General features: G+C 38.8%; 1 protein-coding gene across 2 annotated transcripts in view; it reads right to left on the bottom strand.

The window, feature by feature from the left end:
- XRN2 (5'-3' exoribonuclease 2) overlaps positions 1-14,721 on the bottom strand; it is a 77,395-nt gene extending 62,674 nt beyond the window's left edge. Inside the window, exons 1-3 of one of the 2 annotated variants that reach the window (XM_040447854.1) lie at positions 14,544-14,720; positions 572-699; positions 378-489 (exon numbers count right to left, since the gene is read on the bottom strand). In XM_040447854.1, coding sequence (XP_040303788.1) covers positions 378-489; positions 572-699; positions 14,544-14,618 — 315 coding nt within the window. In that variant the 5' untranslated portion in view covers positions 14,619-14,720. Of the gene's footprint in view, positions 1-377; positions 490-571; positions 700-14,543 lie in introns of both variants that reach the window. The other variant, XM_040447855.1, reaches the window with a different exon arrangement.
- Between the last annotated feature and the right edge of the window lie 2,149 nt (positions 14,722-16,870).

Genomic DNA, 16,870 nt, shown 5'->3' with positions numbered 1-16,870 from the left:
AGGAAAAGGAAAAGGAAAAGGAAAAGGAAAAGGAAAAGGAAAAGGAAGGGGAGGAGACAAAAATTACTCCTCTTTCCTAATTCCCTTAGTAGCACTGATTTCCTCTTCCCTCAGCACCCTGCAGGTGTTATCTAGTACCTAAAGCCCACAAGTAAGTAACCTTGCTCATTTATCTCTGTCCTGTTAGTGGTAAGTCCTTCAAAAGCAAGGGCAGTCACCACTAATCCCCAGCATCTCACAATCTGGCAAAAAACACTGACAGAACAATCAGGCTGTCTCAAATTCACCACAGTCAACCTTTACTGTTATTTAGCTGACTTTCCTTCCACACACTCAAAACCCAGCAAAAACAAAAACAGGATTCTAGGTGAACTTACCACTCCATCTATTGCCATATAAAGAAGTCGTCTTGGCCTCACAATATTGAAAAGCCTGTCAATGTACTCAAAAATCGCAACCATCATTTCATCCTCATTTTTCGGGGCTGGCCTAGAAGGACAAGCAGACGGTGTCATTTAATACAGTACTCCTCTGTAACTTTTAGTACCAGTGACAAAAATGGGTTACGTACTTGTCTTCAGGATGAGTACAGGGATGGATGATTCCATTCATATCCAAATAGAGATTATCAAACTCCACATCATTTGGATTTGGTTTACTGGCATCAACAGGAATCTTGACACCATTGCATTCTTTTGGCTATGAGGAAGTGATAACAGTAGTTTGATTGATTAAGTGTAAAATTAACACATCCTAGGCTCAGTATGAACCCATGTTTCACCTCTGAATTGGAAACAAAACACTTTAAGTAATCTTTACATTGTAAGATGTTATTTTACTCCTTAAAGCAAATTGAAGCGGGTATTTTGTCTGTGGAAAATGGACAGCTATCAAACTCTCAAACCATTCAAGTGTCCAAGTGAGAAACCCTGGGAGTCATCTTAGAATTCTCTTCCCTTCCCACCCATTATCAGAAAGTCCTGTCAATTTAACCCAAAAGATGCCTCTCCACTTCATTTCCTCTCAGCCCCACTGCCATGGCTGTCACTGCATCACTCACCTCAAAGATCTGAATGGCCTTCATATGGACTGCTTCACCCTTAGACTCTCCTATCTCCAGGCAACCCCACAAGCGGTCAGAGTTTTCATTCTAAAGTACGAATGTGGCTGCATCTTCATCTTGCCTGAGGTTTTCAATGATTCCCAAGTACAGACCAATGAGCCTGGACTCTTATCAGCTTTCTGTCCTACCAAAGTACCATTCAGACCAACCCTCTCTCTAAGTCCCTGGAAAACCCTCATGCATCCCTTAGTGCCTCTGCACACTGCTTCTCCTTCTGCCTCCATACCAACACCCACTTCCTGAAACCTTACTAATTTTCCACGGTCTAGACTGCGATCGAATGTCACTTACTTTATAACTCTTTGGACAGATCTCTCAGAAAACTGCTCCTCCTTCTGTATTTCCTCAGAATTTTGCTTATTCACTTGTAGCACTTCCATGGTTTTACAATTAGGCATTCTAACTCAACTACACTGTGAGTTCTTAAAAAGATAAGCACTACATCTTACTCACTCCTGGAGGCACTCAATTGTATCTTTGTAATTAATACTACCTTTGTTTTTTTTCTAACAGTTTCAGCAAATGATAAAAATGAGATCATAGGAGATCACTGTTAATAAAATCACTTTTTAAAAAGTTCCGTAACACACATAAAACATCATTTGTAATAGCAAAAAACCGTGAACTTAAAAGCCCATCATGTACATGCTACATCATGGATGAACCTCAAAAACATTCTGCTAAGTGGAAGTCAGTCAGTCACAAAAGACCACAGAAGATTCCATTTATATGAAAAATCCAGAATAGATAAATCTATAGAGACAGAAATAGAGGAGTTTCAATCTGAGGGTGGGGCAAGGTTGAGGGAGATAGGAAATGAATGCAAATGGGGACAGCATTTCTTTGGAGAGTGATACAAATGTTCTAAAATAGATTATGTTGACTGTTACACAATTCTGTATATAAACCAAACCACTGGACTGTACACTTTAAAAAGGTAAACTTTATGGTATATAAATTACATCTCAAAACTATTAAAAAAAAAGAAATAAAAATGAAAGGTCAACTTAATTAGGGGGAAAAAAGAACCCACAGAATGGATTATGTAGATGTCCATATACTAAATGCCAGACAAGTGAGATTCAAAAAATAGGGCAGGATGGTCACAAGTATATTGCTGGGCCAAAAACAGACAAAAAACAAAACCAAAAACACCAAGCTTCAGAAGAATATATATATAGTACCATTTATAGAAAGGTATAAAACAGACTAATTATTAGTATTGTTCAGGGTGGACAGCCTGAAAAATGCAGGGAGGAGCTCTTGCCAACAAGTGGGAGAACACAATGGGCTCCAAGCCCAGAGAGGAGCTCAAGGGATAGCCTCTAGATGATCCATCAGCACCAGCAGCAGTAACAGCCAGGAGGCTCACTCAGACCCTTCACTACCCCCTCGCTTACACTCAGGCTCCACAAGGACCAGGCAAGATGGGTGCTTGAGAGGAAGGGCAGTGCAGTACCCTGGCTGATCAGTGGGTCCCTGGAGGAACAAGGGGCACACCCACCCAGAGGGCTGGCAGTCTAGGCAGTTGTGCCTAGCAGGATGCCCACTCCTCCTCCACTTCATGGAGAAAGGAGTATATACATTCTAAACAGGAAGTTGATAAATTATCCTATATTTGATAAAAATGTCAAGGAATCAAGATAAAGATACTTTAAAAAGTAAAGATGATACAAATACACAAATAGTGAGTCTGTATAAAAATACATTCCATAAGCTTTCACGTAAACCCGTCAAAAAAATTTTTATACCAACCTTACAAGGCTTTCTGGCTCCTCAAATGTGAGGCAGAAACCACTACTGTTAGTCATAGTTAAGTAGATGTATTTTTGTTTAAGCCTGCATAGCATTTAACAGCAACATCAGAAAAATTGTGAATTAAGCCTTAGATTCCCCTGTATTGAAAGTTCCCACTGTTGAAGTCAAATACCAAACTACAGAACTGAGTTTTAGACTCCACTAGTTAGATTTCCCAAACCAGCTAGTTTGCAGGAGAGAACCAGGGAATAAGATGGCTGAGACAAATACCCCATTTAATCTCAAAAACTAATCCCTGGAAGGATCCAGTGTGACTCCATTAGTTTGTGGAGAAATTTATGACCCAGGGCACTGCTGAAACTGACAGAGTAATGGGCCATAATTAGTAAAGTTTAACTGTTGGGTGTGATCAGATAGATGGGAGAGAGCCCTACCTGTACCACGGTCAGCTCAGGGTGGTTATGGGCGTGCCCCAAACTGCACCTCCCCAAAGAGCAATATTAGATGCATAATGCCATGAGAAAGAAACATAGCTCACTACAATAAGCTAGGTAGTAAATAAACAAGGAACACACAACAAGCCCTGGCATGGGGAAGGGAGGAGGCACCAGTACCTAGAAAGTGCTATATTATCTAAAATGTCCTGTTTGCAGCAAAAAATTACTAGGCATGTAGAAAAATAGACAAAGTATGAGCCATACACCAGCAAAAAGGCAGGCAGCAAAAACTGCCTGTGAAAGTGTCCACATGTCATATTTAACAGAAAAGATTTTAAAATAGCTATCATAAATATGTTTGTAGAACTTGAGAGGAGTATGCCAATAATGTTAAAATGTCCATACCATCCAAAGCAATCTACAGATTTAATGCAATCCCTGTCAAAATGCCAACATTTTTTACAGAGCTAGATAGGAATCACAGAAGATCCCAAATAGCCAAAGCAATTTTGAGATAGACTAAGAAAGCTTCAGGTATCACAATCCCAGATTTCAAGATATACTTACAAAGTGATAGTAATCAAAACAATATGGTACTGTCACAAAAAGACATATAAATCAGTGGAACAGAAGAGAGTCCAGAAATAAACCTATGCATATACAGTCAATTAATATATGACAAAGAAGGCAAGAATATACAATTCATAAAAGACAGTCTCTTCAGCAAATGGTGTTAGGAAAACTGGCAGCTACATGCAAAAAATGAAATTGGACCACTTTCTTACATCTCACACTAAAATAAACTCAAAATGGATTAAGGACCTAAATGTGAGATCTGAAACCATACACTGGCAGTAATTCTTTGACATTGGTTGCAAAAACAGTTTTTTAGATATGTCTCCTCAGGCAAAGGGCAACAAAAGCAAAATTAAACTACTGGGCGGGGGTTGGGGGTAGCTGGGCATTGCCTGGATGGCTCAGATGGTTAAGCATCTGACTCTTGGTTTCAGGTCAGTTCATGATCTTAGTTTGTGAAAAAGTGAAAGTCAATGGATGGGGAAAGATACCATGCAACAGCAACCACAAGAAAACTAGAATGGTTGTTATACTAGTTATCAGACAAAATAAACTTTAAAACAAAAGAAGTTACCAGAAATAGTGCTATTTTATGGTGATAAGATGGTCAATCCATCAAGAAAATGTAATAATTAAAAACATACACGCATAGGGGTGCCTGAGTGGGTCAGTGGGTTAAGTGCCCAACTCTAGATTTTGGCTCAGATCATGATCTCCTGGTTTGTGAGATCAAGTCCCTCGTGGGGCACTGACAGCATGGACCTGCTTGGGATTCTCTCTCTTCTTCTCTCTCTGCCTCTCCCCCACTTGCACACACTCTGCACATGCTCTCTTTCAAACTAATAAAAATTAAAAAAAAAAGTGTGCAACTAATAACAGAGCATCAAAATACATGAAGCTTTCCAAACCCAATGCAAGAAAGGAATAAAGATTACAGCTGGAATAAGTGAAATAAAAACTAAAAAATCAATAGAACAGACCAATGAATGAATCCCTCTCCTCTGCACCTCCCCTGCTCACTATCTCTTTCTCAAAATAAATAAATAATAAACATTTAAAAACAAAAAACTACTGGGACTATACCGAAGTGCCTGCACAGTGAAGCAAACCATCAACAAAACAAAAAGGCAACCTACTTTATAGAAGACATTTACAAGTGATACATCCTATAAGGGATTAATATCCAAAATATATGAAGAACTTATGCAACTCAGCAGCAAAAAAACCCAAATAGTCCAATTTAAAAATAGGCAGAGGACCTGAATAGACATTTTCCAAAGAAAGAATACAAGCAGCCAACAGACACGTGAAAAGATGCTCGACACCACTAATTATCAGAGAAATGCAAATCAAAATCACAATGACATATCATTTCATACCAGTCAGAATGACTAAAACCAACAACACAAGAGATAAACAAGTGCTGGTGAGGATGTGGAGAAAAAGGAACCTTGTGTACTGTTAGTGAGAATGCAAATTGGTATAGCCACTGTGGAAAACAGTGGCTGACTGTCCATCCATAGATGAACGGATAAAGAAGTTGTGGTATACATACACAATGAGATATTACCCGGCCATTAAAAAAAACAAGATCTTGTCATTTGTAACAACATGATGGACCTAGAGGGTAAAATGCCAAGTGAAATGAGTCAGACAGCACAAGACAAATACCACGGGATTTCACTCATTTGTGGAATTTAAGAAACAAATGAACAAAGACAAAAAGACAAAAAAAACCCCACTCAAATACAGGAACAAACTGGTGGTTGCCAGAGAGGGGTGGATGAGGGGATGAGTAAAACATATAAAGGGGGTTAAGAATGCTCTTATCCTAATGAGCACTGAGTAATGTATACAACTGTTGAATCACACTGTACACGTGAAACTAATACAACACTGTATGTTACCTATACTTCCATTAAAAAATAAGAGGGGGGCCTGGATGGCTCAGTCAGTTAAGCATTTGACTACTGATCTCAAGTCAGGCCCTGATATCAGGATCCTGAGTTCAAGCCCCACATTGGGTTCCACATTAAGCGTAAAGCCTACTTAAAAAATAAATAAATAGAATAGAATAAAATAAAACAAAATAAAAAGCTATTGTAAAAAATACTTTTTAAATACATGAAGCTTTTTAAAAAAATTTTGAGAGACAATTCAAAATATGTTCTCCAACCACAATGAAATGAAAATAACAGAGGGAAACTTGGCAAATGCATACACATGTGGAAATTACACAACACACTCGTGAACAACCAATGGGTTGAAGAAATTAAAAGAGAAATCAGAAGATAATTTGAGATGAATGCAAATGAAGATACAACATACCAAAACTTATGCTATAGAGCCAAAGCAATGTTCAGAGGAAAATTTATAGCCGTAAATGTCTATATCAAGACAGACCTCAAATCCATAACCTAAACTTCCACTGTAAGACACTAGAAAAACAATTGCAAATTAAACCCAAAGCCAGCCAGAAAAAATTACATTATAGCAGACATTAATAAAACAGAAAATAAAGAGGAAAAAAAAAATCTATGAGACCAAAGTTGGTTTTTTCAAAAGATCAACAAAATTGACAAATGTTTAACCAGTTTGACCTAGAAAAAGAGATTCAAATTACTAGAATCAGAAACAAAAGAGGACATTACTGACAACTTTACAGAAACAAAAACTATCATAAATGGTACACCAACAAATTAAATAACTTAGATGAAACGCACAAGTTAACAGAAAAACTACAAAAATGACACAAGAAATAATCTCAATAAACCTACAATATGAGATAAAACCAGTAATTAAAATATACCCACAAAGAAAAGTCCAAGTCTGGATGGTTTCTTCACCGAATCCTACCAAACATTCAAAGAATTAACCTCAATTCTTCACGAATTCTTCCAAAAAACAAAAAAGGAAGAATCACTTTCCAACACATTTTATGAGGCCAACATTATCCTGATACCAAAACTAGACAAAGACACCACAAGAAAACAAAACTACTAGTTTTTATAAGAGACTAGTGTCTCTTATGATGTAAAAGTCAACAAAATATCAGCAAACTGAATCTAGCAATACATAAAAATAATTACACACCATTACCAAATGGGATTTATCCTAGCAATGCAAAGTTGGTTTAACAACAAAAAATCAATTAGAGCAATACGTCACAAGAGTGGAATGAAAGACAAAAATAACATGACCATCTCATTACACACAGAAAAAGCATTTGAGAAAATCCAATACCCTTTCATGATAAAAACAAAAACCAAATGACCACTCAACAAACTAGAAAGTAATAGAAAGTAAGTTCCTTCTATAAAGGGCATCTATAAAAAAGCTGTTAACACATTAAATGGTGATGAAGTAGTTGGTTTCCCTTTAAGGTCAAGAACAAGGCAAGGATGTCCTTTGTCATTTGTATTCTAAATTGTCATGGAGGTTTCACTCAGGGCAACTAAGCAAGAAAAATAAAAAGAGCATCTATATTGGAAAGGAGGAAATAAAACTATCTGTTTGCATGATGTGACCTTGTATATAGGAAATCCTAAGGACTTTGCTAAAAAACTATTAGAATATATGAGTTCAGCAAGGTTACAGGATATGATATTTAAAAAAATATTTTCTGCACACTTGTAACGAACAACTCAGAAACAAGAACACAATTCTATTCATAACAGTATCCAAAAGCTAGAACTAAAATTAACCAAAGAAATATAAAGTCTATAAAGAATCCACTCTGATGTGGATTCTAAAATTCATATGGAATTACGAGGAAGCCAGAATATACAAAATAATCCTCAAAAAGAATAAATTGGAGGACTTATACTTCCTGATTTTAAAATTTACTACAAAACAACGGTAACAAAGACAGCATGGTACTGGTACAAGTATAAACATAGAGATCAACAGAATAGAAATGAAAGACCAGAAATAAACCCATACACTTATGGTCAACTGATTTTTAAAAAGGGTGTCAAGACCATTCAATTAGGAAAGAATAGTTCTCAACAAATGGTGCTGTAACTATTGGATAGTTTATTCATGCCAAAGAATGAAGTTAGACCCATGCAAAAGTTTACTCAAAATGGATGATACACCTAAATTTAAGAGCTAAAACTTAAAAATATAAAACTCTCAGGGCGCCTGGGTGGCGCAGCTGGTTAAGCGTCCGACTTCAGCCAGGTCACGATCTCGCGGTCCGTGAGTTCGAGCCCCGCGTCGGGCTCTGGGCTGACGGCTCAGAGCCTGGAGCCTGTTTCCGATTCTGTGTCTCCCTCTCTCTCTGCCCCTCCCCTGTTCATGCTCTGTCTCTCTCTGTCCCAAAAATAAATAAACGTTGAAAAAAAAATTTTTTTTTTAAAAAATATAAAACTCTCAGGAGAAAACACAGACATAAATCTTCATGACCTTGGATTTGGCAATGGATTCTTTGATATGACACCAAAAGTGCAAGCAACTAGACTTCACCAAAATTAACAACTTCATGCTTCAAGGGCACTGTCAAGAGAGTGGAAAGACAATCCAAAATGGGGAAAAAGATTTGCAAGTCATATATCTATTAAGGGGCTTGTGTTCAGAGCATGTATTCTAAAAACTCTTATAATTCAGTCAAAAGACAACCCAATTTAAAAACAGGCAAAGAACAGGAATAGACTTTTCTCCAAATAAGATATACGAATGGCCAATATGCACATGAAAAGATGCTCAGTATCATTCAGTCCTAATGGAAACACAAATCAAAACTACAGCAAGATACCACTTCATACCCACTAGAATGGCCAAAATAAAAAAGCCAGATAAGAAATGTTAGCCACAATGTGGAGAAACTAGAACCCTAAAACACTGCTGGTGGTATTTAAAATGTTGCAGCCACTTTGGAAAATAGTCTGGCAGTTCCTCAAATAACCAAACACAGAGTTACCACGTAGCCCAGGAATTCTACTTCTAAGTATATACCTGTGAAAACATGTCCACACAGAAACCTGTATACAAACGTAGCACATTAGTCACAAAAGTCAAAAGGTGGAAACAAACCAAATGTCCATCAACACACAAATGGATAAATAAAATGTGGTATATGTATATATCCACACAATGAAGCATTATTTACTCATAAAAAAGAATGAAGTACTGATACATGATACAACATGGATGTACCTTGAAAACATAGTAAATGAAAGAAGTCAGCCAGAAAAAACACATACTGTATGATTCCATCCACATGAAAGGCACAGTAGAGAAATCTAGAGACAGAAAATAGCTTAGTGGTTGCTTAGGGATAGGAGTAGTAGGGGCAGGGAATAGTGGGTTGGTAGCTATAGGGTACGGGTTTCTTTCTGAAGTGATGAAAAAGTTCTAACACTGTGGCGACGGTTGCCCACATCTGTGAATATATACAAAAAACCCACCGAATTCTAAATTTTAAATGGGTGAATTGTATGATATGTGAATCATATCTAAATAAAGCTGCCTAAAAACGTAGTCATCTCCCCCCAAAATATTACACTGACGAAAAGTGAATGCAGAGTCAGGGACCAATAGCCTCCTTAATTATTGTCCTTCCTGCCCTTAGAGTAGTGCCTGTCATAAAAAAAGTATTCACTCAATCATACAGAAGAGAAAAAAGGCAGGGTAGGAAACCTGGATTTCACTACGTGAAAACAGAGCACAATTTTACACTACACAAGAGTTAGACACAAAAATATCCCCACTTTTACCTGGGCATACAAACTCCTGAAACTTAATTTAGCAATAAAATTTTGAAATATCAAGTGTTTCTGTACAAAGCAATGTTTGAAGCACTTAACTTATATTAAAGTGATTTAATTCACACAACCACCCTGTGTGATATACATACCACTGATCTTCATTATTCATGAATTCCGTATTTGCAAATTCACCTCCTTACTAAACATTTTTTGGTAACCCCCAAATCAGTATTTGCAGCACTCCCACATTCATTCACAAACATTAGCAGAGCGGTAAAAAATCTGAGTCCACCAACATGCACATTCCCAACTGAGGTCAAACAAGGCAACACTCTGCCTGGTTTCAGCTCTCACACAGAAATGACCAGACTGTAGGGAGCAGTGCAGTGGAATGCAAGAAGCACTAATTCTTTAGACTTTAGGAGAGTTTAAGGCACTTTCTCAAGATGAGAAATCTAATGAACAGAGGACTGTATAAGCCAAGGATGCAAAGTGAAGAAACTGATGGCCGAATGAATAAAGAGTAGTTAAAAAGTCAAAAGAAGAGAAAAAATGAAATCATAAAAGATACTCAATCCAAAAGAAGCAGAGGAATTGGAAGATGGAAACAAGGACCAGATGAGTCAGAAAACATGACAAATTTAAATCTAACCATACACGTAAATATCCTAAATGCCTCGCTTACAAGGTAAAGACCAGAAAAAGCAGTTCCTCAAAAAGGTAAAAGGAATTACCAAAAGATCCATAAGTATACACCCCAAAGAACTGACAGTAGGGACCACTTACGGACATCTACCCTAAGCCCTGATATGTATACAGATCACTGTACACCAATGTTCACAGCAGCATTATTCACAGTAGTTAAAAGGTAAAAATAACCCAAGCGTCCAAACAAAATGTGATATATACATACAATGGGTATTAGCCTGAAAAAGGAACGAAATTCTGACACATGCAAACATGTATAAATCTTGAAAACACTATGCTAAGTGATAACCAGACACAAAATGAAAAGTGTATGATTCCACTTACATTAGGTACGTAAAGTAGGCAAATTCTTAAGACAGGAAGTAGGGGAGGAGGAAGTACAGAGAATTATTGTTTAATGGGTACAGAGTTTCTGTTTGGGATGATGCAAAAGTTCTAGAAATTAATAATGGCAATACTTTCATAATATTGTGAATATACTTAATGCCACTGAATTCTACACTTAAAAATGGTTAAAATGGCAAGTTTTATGTTATGTGTATTTTGCCACAATAAAAAAGGGGCAGATATCATCAAATAGCATTAAAAAACACAACCCAACTGTATGTTGCCTATGAACACAAACACTTCAAATATAAAGACACAAAGAGACTAAAAAAGAGTGGAAATAGACCATGCTACCCTAGTCTGAAGATCTGGCTATCTTAATATTGAACAAAGATTTCAGAGCAAAGAATATTACCAGGGATGAAAAAGATAATTTTATGATGATAAAGGAGCATATTCATTGAATACATAACAATGTTAAGCATTTATGCACCTTATAAAAAAGCTACAAAATGCAAGGAGCAAAAACCAACAGAACTGAAACAAGAACAGACAAATCCAAATAATTATATATACCAGGAGATTTCCATGCTCCTATCAAGTAATTGAAAGGACAAAATCAGTAAATGTTATTCAAGTCTTCCATGTCCCATCAACCAGCATGATAACATTTATAGAACACTCCATTCAACAATAGCAGAACCTGTATCTCTTTTAAGGCAAAATGACATTTGCCAAGACCATACTCTGGGACATAAAACAAAGCAAATAAACTTTAAAAGGACTAAAATTATGCAAAGTATGTTCTCTGACAGTGAACTAAATTAGAAATCAAGAACAGAAAAAAATGTCTGGAAATCCCCAATATTTGAAAACTAAGTTACACTGTTATAAATAACCAATGGGCCAAAGAAGCCGCAGAGTCTATTAGAATGTTACTGAATGAAAATGAAAAACACAATATTTCAATATTTGTGGTATGTAAGGTAGCAGGCACTCCATACCTGCATGAGAAGAAACAATGTATCAATGCAATGATATACAATTGCAGAAAAGGAAAACTTAGAGACACCAGGGTTGATTAAAGATTCACAAGGCAGGGGCGCCTGGGTGGCTCAGGCTGTTAAGCATCTTACTTTAGCTCAGGTCATGATCTCCAGGTCCGTGAGTTTGAGCCCTGCGTCGGGCTCTGTGCTGACAGTTCAGAGCCTGGAGCCTGCTTCAGATTCTGTGCCTCCCTCTCTCTTGGCCTCTTCCCCACTCGTGCTGTCTCTCTCACTCTCAAAAATGAATAAATGTTTTAAACAGGGAGGGGTTTTAAGGAGAAAAAACAAAGGGGCAGATGGAATGTCTTAAAGTTATGTTTACTTGTGGTGATGGTTTCATAGACGTACACATTTGTCAATCTATTAAACTGTATACTTTAAATATGCATAGTTTGCAGTAGGTCAATTACACCTCAATAAAGCTGCAAAAGGGAGAGGGGAAGTGGAGAACAGAGAGAAAAGAAAAATCAATCGGAGGACCAGTATCCAGAATTCAGAGGGCTGAGGAAAAGGCCAAGAAAAAAAAAATCAAAGAGCATTCTCTAGAACTGAAGAACACAAGTGTCCAGACTCAAAGTCAACCAAGTACTACTCAAAATGAACTTAATTTTTTAAAAAAAACCTGTACATAATCATGGAAGCTTACACTACCAAAGACAAAGATTTTTTAAAAATCCAGAAAGAAAAATAGATCAACTACAAAAGAATAAAAGCAGAACAGAGATAAAGAATGTGGTCTTTCCCAGTTGACACTGGCTTTAAACACCCATTAGCCAAGTGACCTTGAGTGCTCTGTGCTTCAGTTTTCTCACCGGTAGTAATAATAATAAGCAGTAGCAGTCATATGGTTATTATGAAGATTTAATAAACTTCTCTGTATAGTGCCTTGAACAGCACTTAGAACATGTAAAACACTATATAAGTATTGGTTAAATAAATAAATCACATTAACATTGAATTTCTCATCAACAACAATGAATGACGGAAGTCAAAAGAACAATGCTTTCAAAGTTTTGAGGGAAACAAATTTTCAAACTCAAACTATGCTTAGCTAATGATGTGTACAAGGATAGAATGGACTCAGAAAACTCACATCTCACATAACATTTCTTAAGAATTCAACTAAAAACAAAAACCAAGGAAGGATTTAAGCCAACAAAAATGATGATCAGAAAACTACCTCCAACAGAAGAAAGGAATTTGTAAAAACCTCAAGAAGCAGTTTTCCAGCAAGCCTAAATAAATAACCAGGTGTGACAGCACAGAAATAAAAGACCTCAAAAAGCAGTCTCCAAGAAGAAAGAGGACTTGATAGAATACCTGAGACAACCGGCAGTTTGGATGAGGAACCATATAAACAGGAAAAGAGAAAAGCAACACTAAGACAAAAGTAGCACATAACCTAAATCAGCATCGTGACAATAATCGACAATACTTTTTGATTTTTTCAGCTTTTAAAACAAACCAGTATAAGCCAATGCCCTGACGATTTAATTTTGGATGCCAATAAGGGAAAAAATGTAACTGACAGGCTTGGGGTAAAGAATAAGGGCAGCAGGGGTAGAAAAGCTAATACTTAAGCTTAGATGATGAAAACTCAAGGTATACTTTATATAGGAGAGCCAATAAAAAAAAAAGGCATATTAAAATTTCAAGTTTACCCACAGAAGAAACATGGGGGGCAGACAAGAATTCGAGGGGGGGGCGGGGGGGGTGCTGCATGAGCGCCTAAATCCTCATCTATCACAGCTGGAATTCCACAGCTAGATCCAAAACAAATAAATCAGGTATAAACATGATACTTAGAACGAAAACAGTTAAAAGTGGTTATCACTGCAGAGTAGAAACGAAGTAAGATCCAAGTTAGTAAAGCTTGATGAAAGTTTTAAAAACAAAGGAAATGAGCATTCAGTTTAACAGTTTCTCTGACAAAAACACAAGGAATATCATCAAAACAAAGCTTTCGATTCCTCCTTGGATAGAAAATCAGCAAAAATCAAGACCTCAACAGCTTTAGCAAAAGAAATGTTTTCAGTGACGGATGCGTACTTCCTTCAAAATCGAAGGGGTGAGAGGCATGATGATGTGTCCCTGAATCTTCCCAATCCAGAAATTCTAATTCAGAGTACAAAACCAAACTTGGACTGGAAACACGGAAACAGTAAACACAAAACTAAACAATGAGCACAAGTCTACATGCATACTAACAAAGTAACAACAAAAAGTGTATTGTTCGAGTGCATTCAGGAATTCCGAAAATTTTTACAAGCATACTGCCTAGAGAAGGGGGCACTTATCAGACTTCTATCTTGTCCTAGACGTTTCTAAGGTACTGCTTTCGACGTAGGGTTGAACAGCAACAAATAGCCTCTCACACTAGGAGAAAACCTTTCTGTCACGAACAGTAAACAACAAAAGTCCGCCGCCGGGGATTACTTTACAAGGCTGTGAAAGGCCGGGATCAGCATCCGTGCAACTCTAACCAGCTAACTCAACGGACCCGCCAGAAGTGGCCTAAAAGACTTTGAGTCTCTCCAGAAACGACAACGCGCGGTGCCGGAGGAAACAAAGCCATGGGCGGGGCCTTCCGGTCCGGGGGGAGAAAGCGGGCGAGGGAGTAACAGCCCTCCGGCGAGTTCGTATCCTTCTCGGCCCTCGCCCCGCTCCTCCCGCTGGCCCGGGTCCAGACTCTGGGTGCCGGCGCCCAACCGCGTGTCGGGCCACCGCAGTCCGCAGGGCTGAAAGAGCCGCGCGGGACCGAGCACTGTGCCCCAGGGGCAGGCGGCGGGCGCCAAGGGCCGCGGCCTAGACGTGCCGGAGCGCCAGGCTTTAGCGGGGTGGCCGTCAGGAGCCTCCTCACCTTTTCTTCCACGCAGTTGACAATGATGGACGGGTACTTGCGGCTGAGCCAGCGAAAGAAAGCCGGGACTCCCATAGCAGCTGCCCAGCTCGGAGGCGGCCGCCCGACCCGCGGACGAACGTAACCAGAGACACAAGCAGCAGCGGCAACCGCTGGCACTAGCACTTCCTCCCACGTGCGCGCCGGCGACAGGAAGTGACGTCACGACTGCGCCGTTTGGTGCGTAAACTGGCCTGTTGTTGGGGGTGGGGTTAGGCCGCCGGCCGGAAGGTGAAGGGGGTGGCCCTGCCGGGTTCCGAGCCCTTGCGGTCGGTGGGGCCAGGCCCAGAGCTGTGACGCGTCTGAGTCGTGGGAGGGGCCCCGGCGGTGACTTCGCCGCGGCTCCCGCTGAGCTATCCCCGGCTCCCGGGATAGCTGAGTCCTGGCGCTCCGCAGATCCCAGGGGAGCTCTTTGCGGGTTTGATCACCTCTTTCAAACCTATCTCAAGTCACAGTAGAACTACAGCATGTAAACCCACTCGTTATTTCTGCTTCCTGGTTTTTCTCGGTTTTGTGATGCTGTACATACCTGGACTATTAAAAGGAGTACTTTTAAATATTTTGCCGTCATGATGGCTGGTTTGCATAAGTTCACTCTAAATACTTAAAAAATGGAATCTAACCGGAGTTCAGCATTTAATTCAACTTTCCAGGTACATTTATGAGTGCAATTGCTGATATCTAGTGGGGTTTGTTTTTGTTTTTGTTTTTGTTTTTTTGAGGTTTACGTTGTATTAAAGCATTGACTAAGGGATTATCTCATCTAATCGTAACTCGAGCCTTAAGGTACTATTATCATCTTTATGTAACATGAGAAAGTCAATTTGTAGGGGGATTTAGTCACCTGTTTATTCACACAGTTTTTGTTTCAGTCCAACTAAAGATCATGTAATCCTCTATCCTTGCTCTAATAGGATACTTTTATCCTTTGTTTTGTGGTGGCTTCAAATACATTTTTCCAGCATATAAAAAGAGAGGTCTGGAAGAGGAGGTATTTATGTCCATTTGCTCAAGCTTGGAAGTCTCTCTCCCTGGAATCCCCTCTTGGCTCCACAAATCACACTCAATCCTAAAGGCTCACCTCAAGAGGCCACTGAAAGTATTTCTCCTTGCTACCTGGCATGCAATATTCATTGCCCCCTCCTCCTCTGTGATCTGATGCCACTTTGTTTAAACCGTTGGTGTGGAAATTAGAGAAATTGTTATCCCATGTTTTACTTAAGAACAGCTGGAACTATTCCAGAGTATTAATGTCTATGGTGAAATCTCTTATGTCTCCTGGAAATAGCTCCTCCTCCTCAAGTATTTGGTTTCCTAGGGAGGTGCTATGTTCTTAGAACTCACACATCATATGGGGGTATGGACAGCTAGGCAAGTTGGGCCATTGGGAGTCATTGCTGAGCATTTTTGTACTTCGAACCATAAGGAAGGTAAGGCACCCCTCCCATATGGTTGAAAGCTGAAAGATAAGAATGGGATTTATTGCCAGTCTGCAACCAAAGAAGCAGATTTAAGTTCCTGTTTCCGGTGGCTTTTGAATACAGCTAAATCCGTCTTCCTGCAGTTCGGTTGCTAAACCTCTCCTTTAATTCCATGAACCAATAAATTCTTTTGCCCTAAGCTGGTTTGGGCTAAGTTCCTATCCCTTGCCAAGGAAATAGTACAGAGAACCCAGTAACAACATTTGAGGAGTACACAACTAATTCACTGGGTGCTAAAATTGCTTTGCGTAAATTAGGTACAAAAATTGAAATTTTGGGCAGAAAAGGGGAGAGTGAAAGGTAGAGAAGAGAGGGAACCTGAAAGTGGCAGGAAGATATAGGCTGTGTTGTGAGATACCTTTCTCAGCCTAGTGTTTCCAGTAAAATCTACTAAACTCAGGATGGGTGTCAGTTTTGTTTTGTTTTGTTTTGTTTTGTTTTGTTTTGTTTTGAAATCAAAAAAGAGGATGAGTCTCATGTTGGGGTCACTGTTGTCTAAACCCACAGAGCTACGCAACATAGCAGATTTCGAGAAGCAGAAGAGGTGAGGAGAATTTATAAGTATTGGAAATTAGAAGGAATATTTAACCAAGTTGTAAACTTCTAAAGGCTGGGAACTATTAGGTTTTGAAACATTAGGTTTTTTGCCTAAGCCTGAAGGGGGCAGAGAAAGGCCCCCAGCTGACATCTGGATTACATTAATATGAAGATAATATGAAATATATAGAAACCAGTATTTTTAAACATTCATAAATTTATTTTAAAGCCCTATTAACATTGTAATTATAGAAAAGAGTCTTTGTGGGG

This window comes from Herpailurus yagouaroundi, unplaced genomic scaffold (assembly GCF_014898765.1).
Source record: "Herpailurus yagouaroundi ecotype Mexico unplaced genomic scaffold, PumYag 196, whole genome shotgun sequence".
Lineage (NCBI taxonomy): Eukaryota > Metazoa > Chordata > Mammalia > Carnivora > Felidae > Herpailurus > Herpailurus yagouaroundi.
Note: the sequence above shows the minus strand (reverse complement) of the source record. Positions and strands in the feature narration are given on the sequence as shown.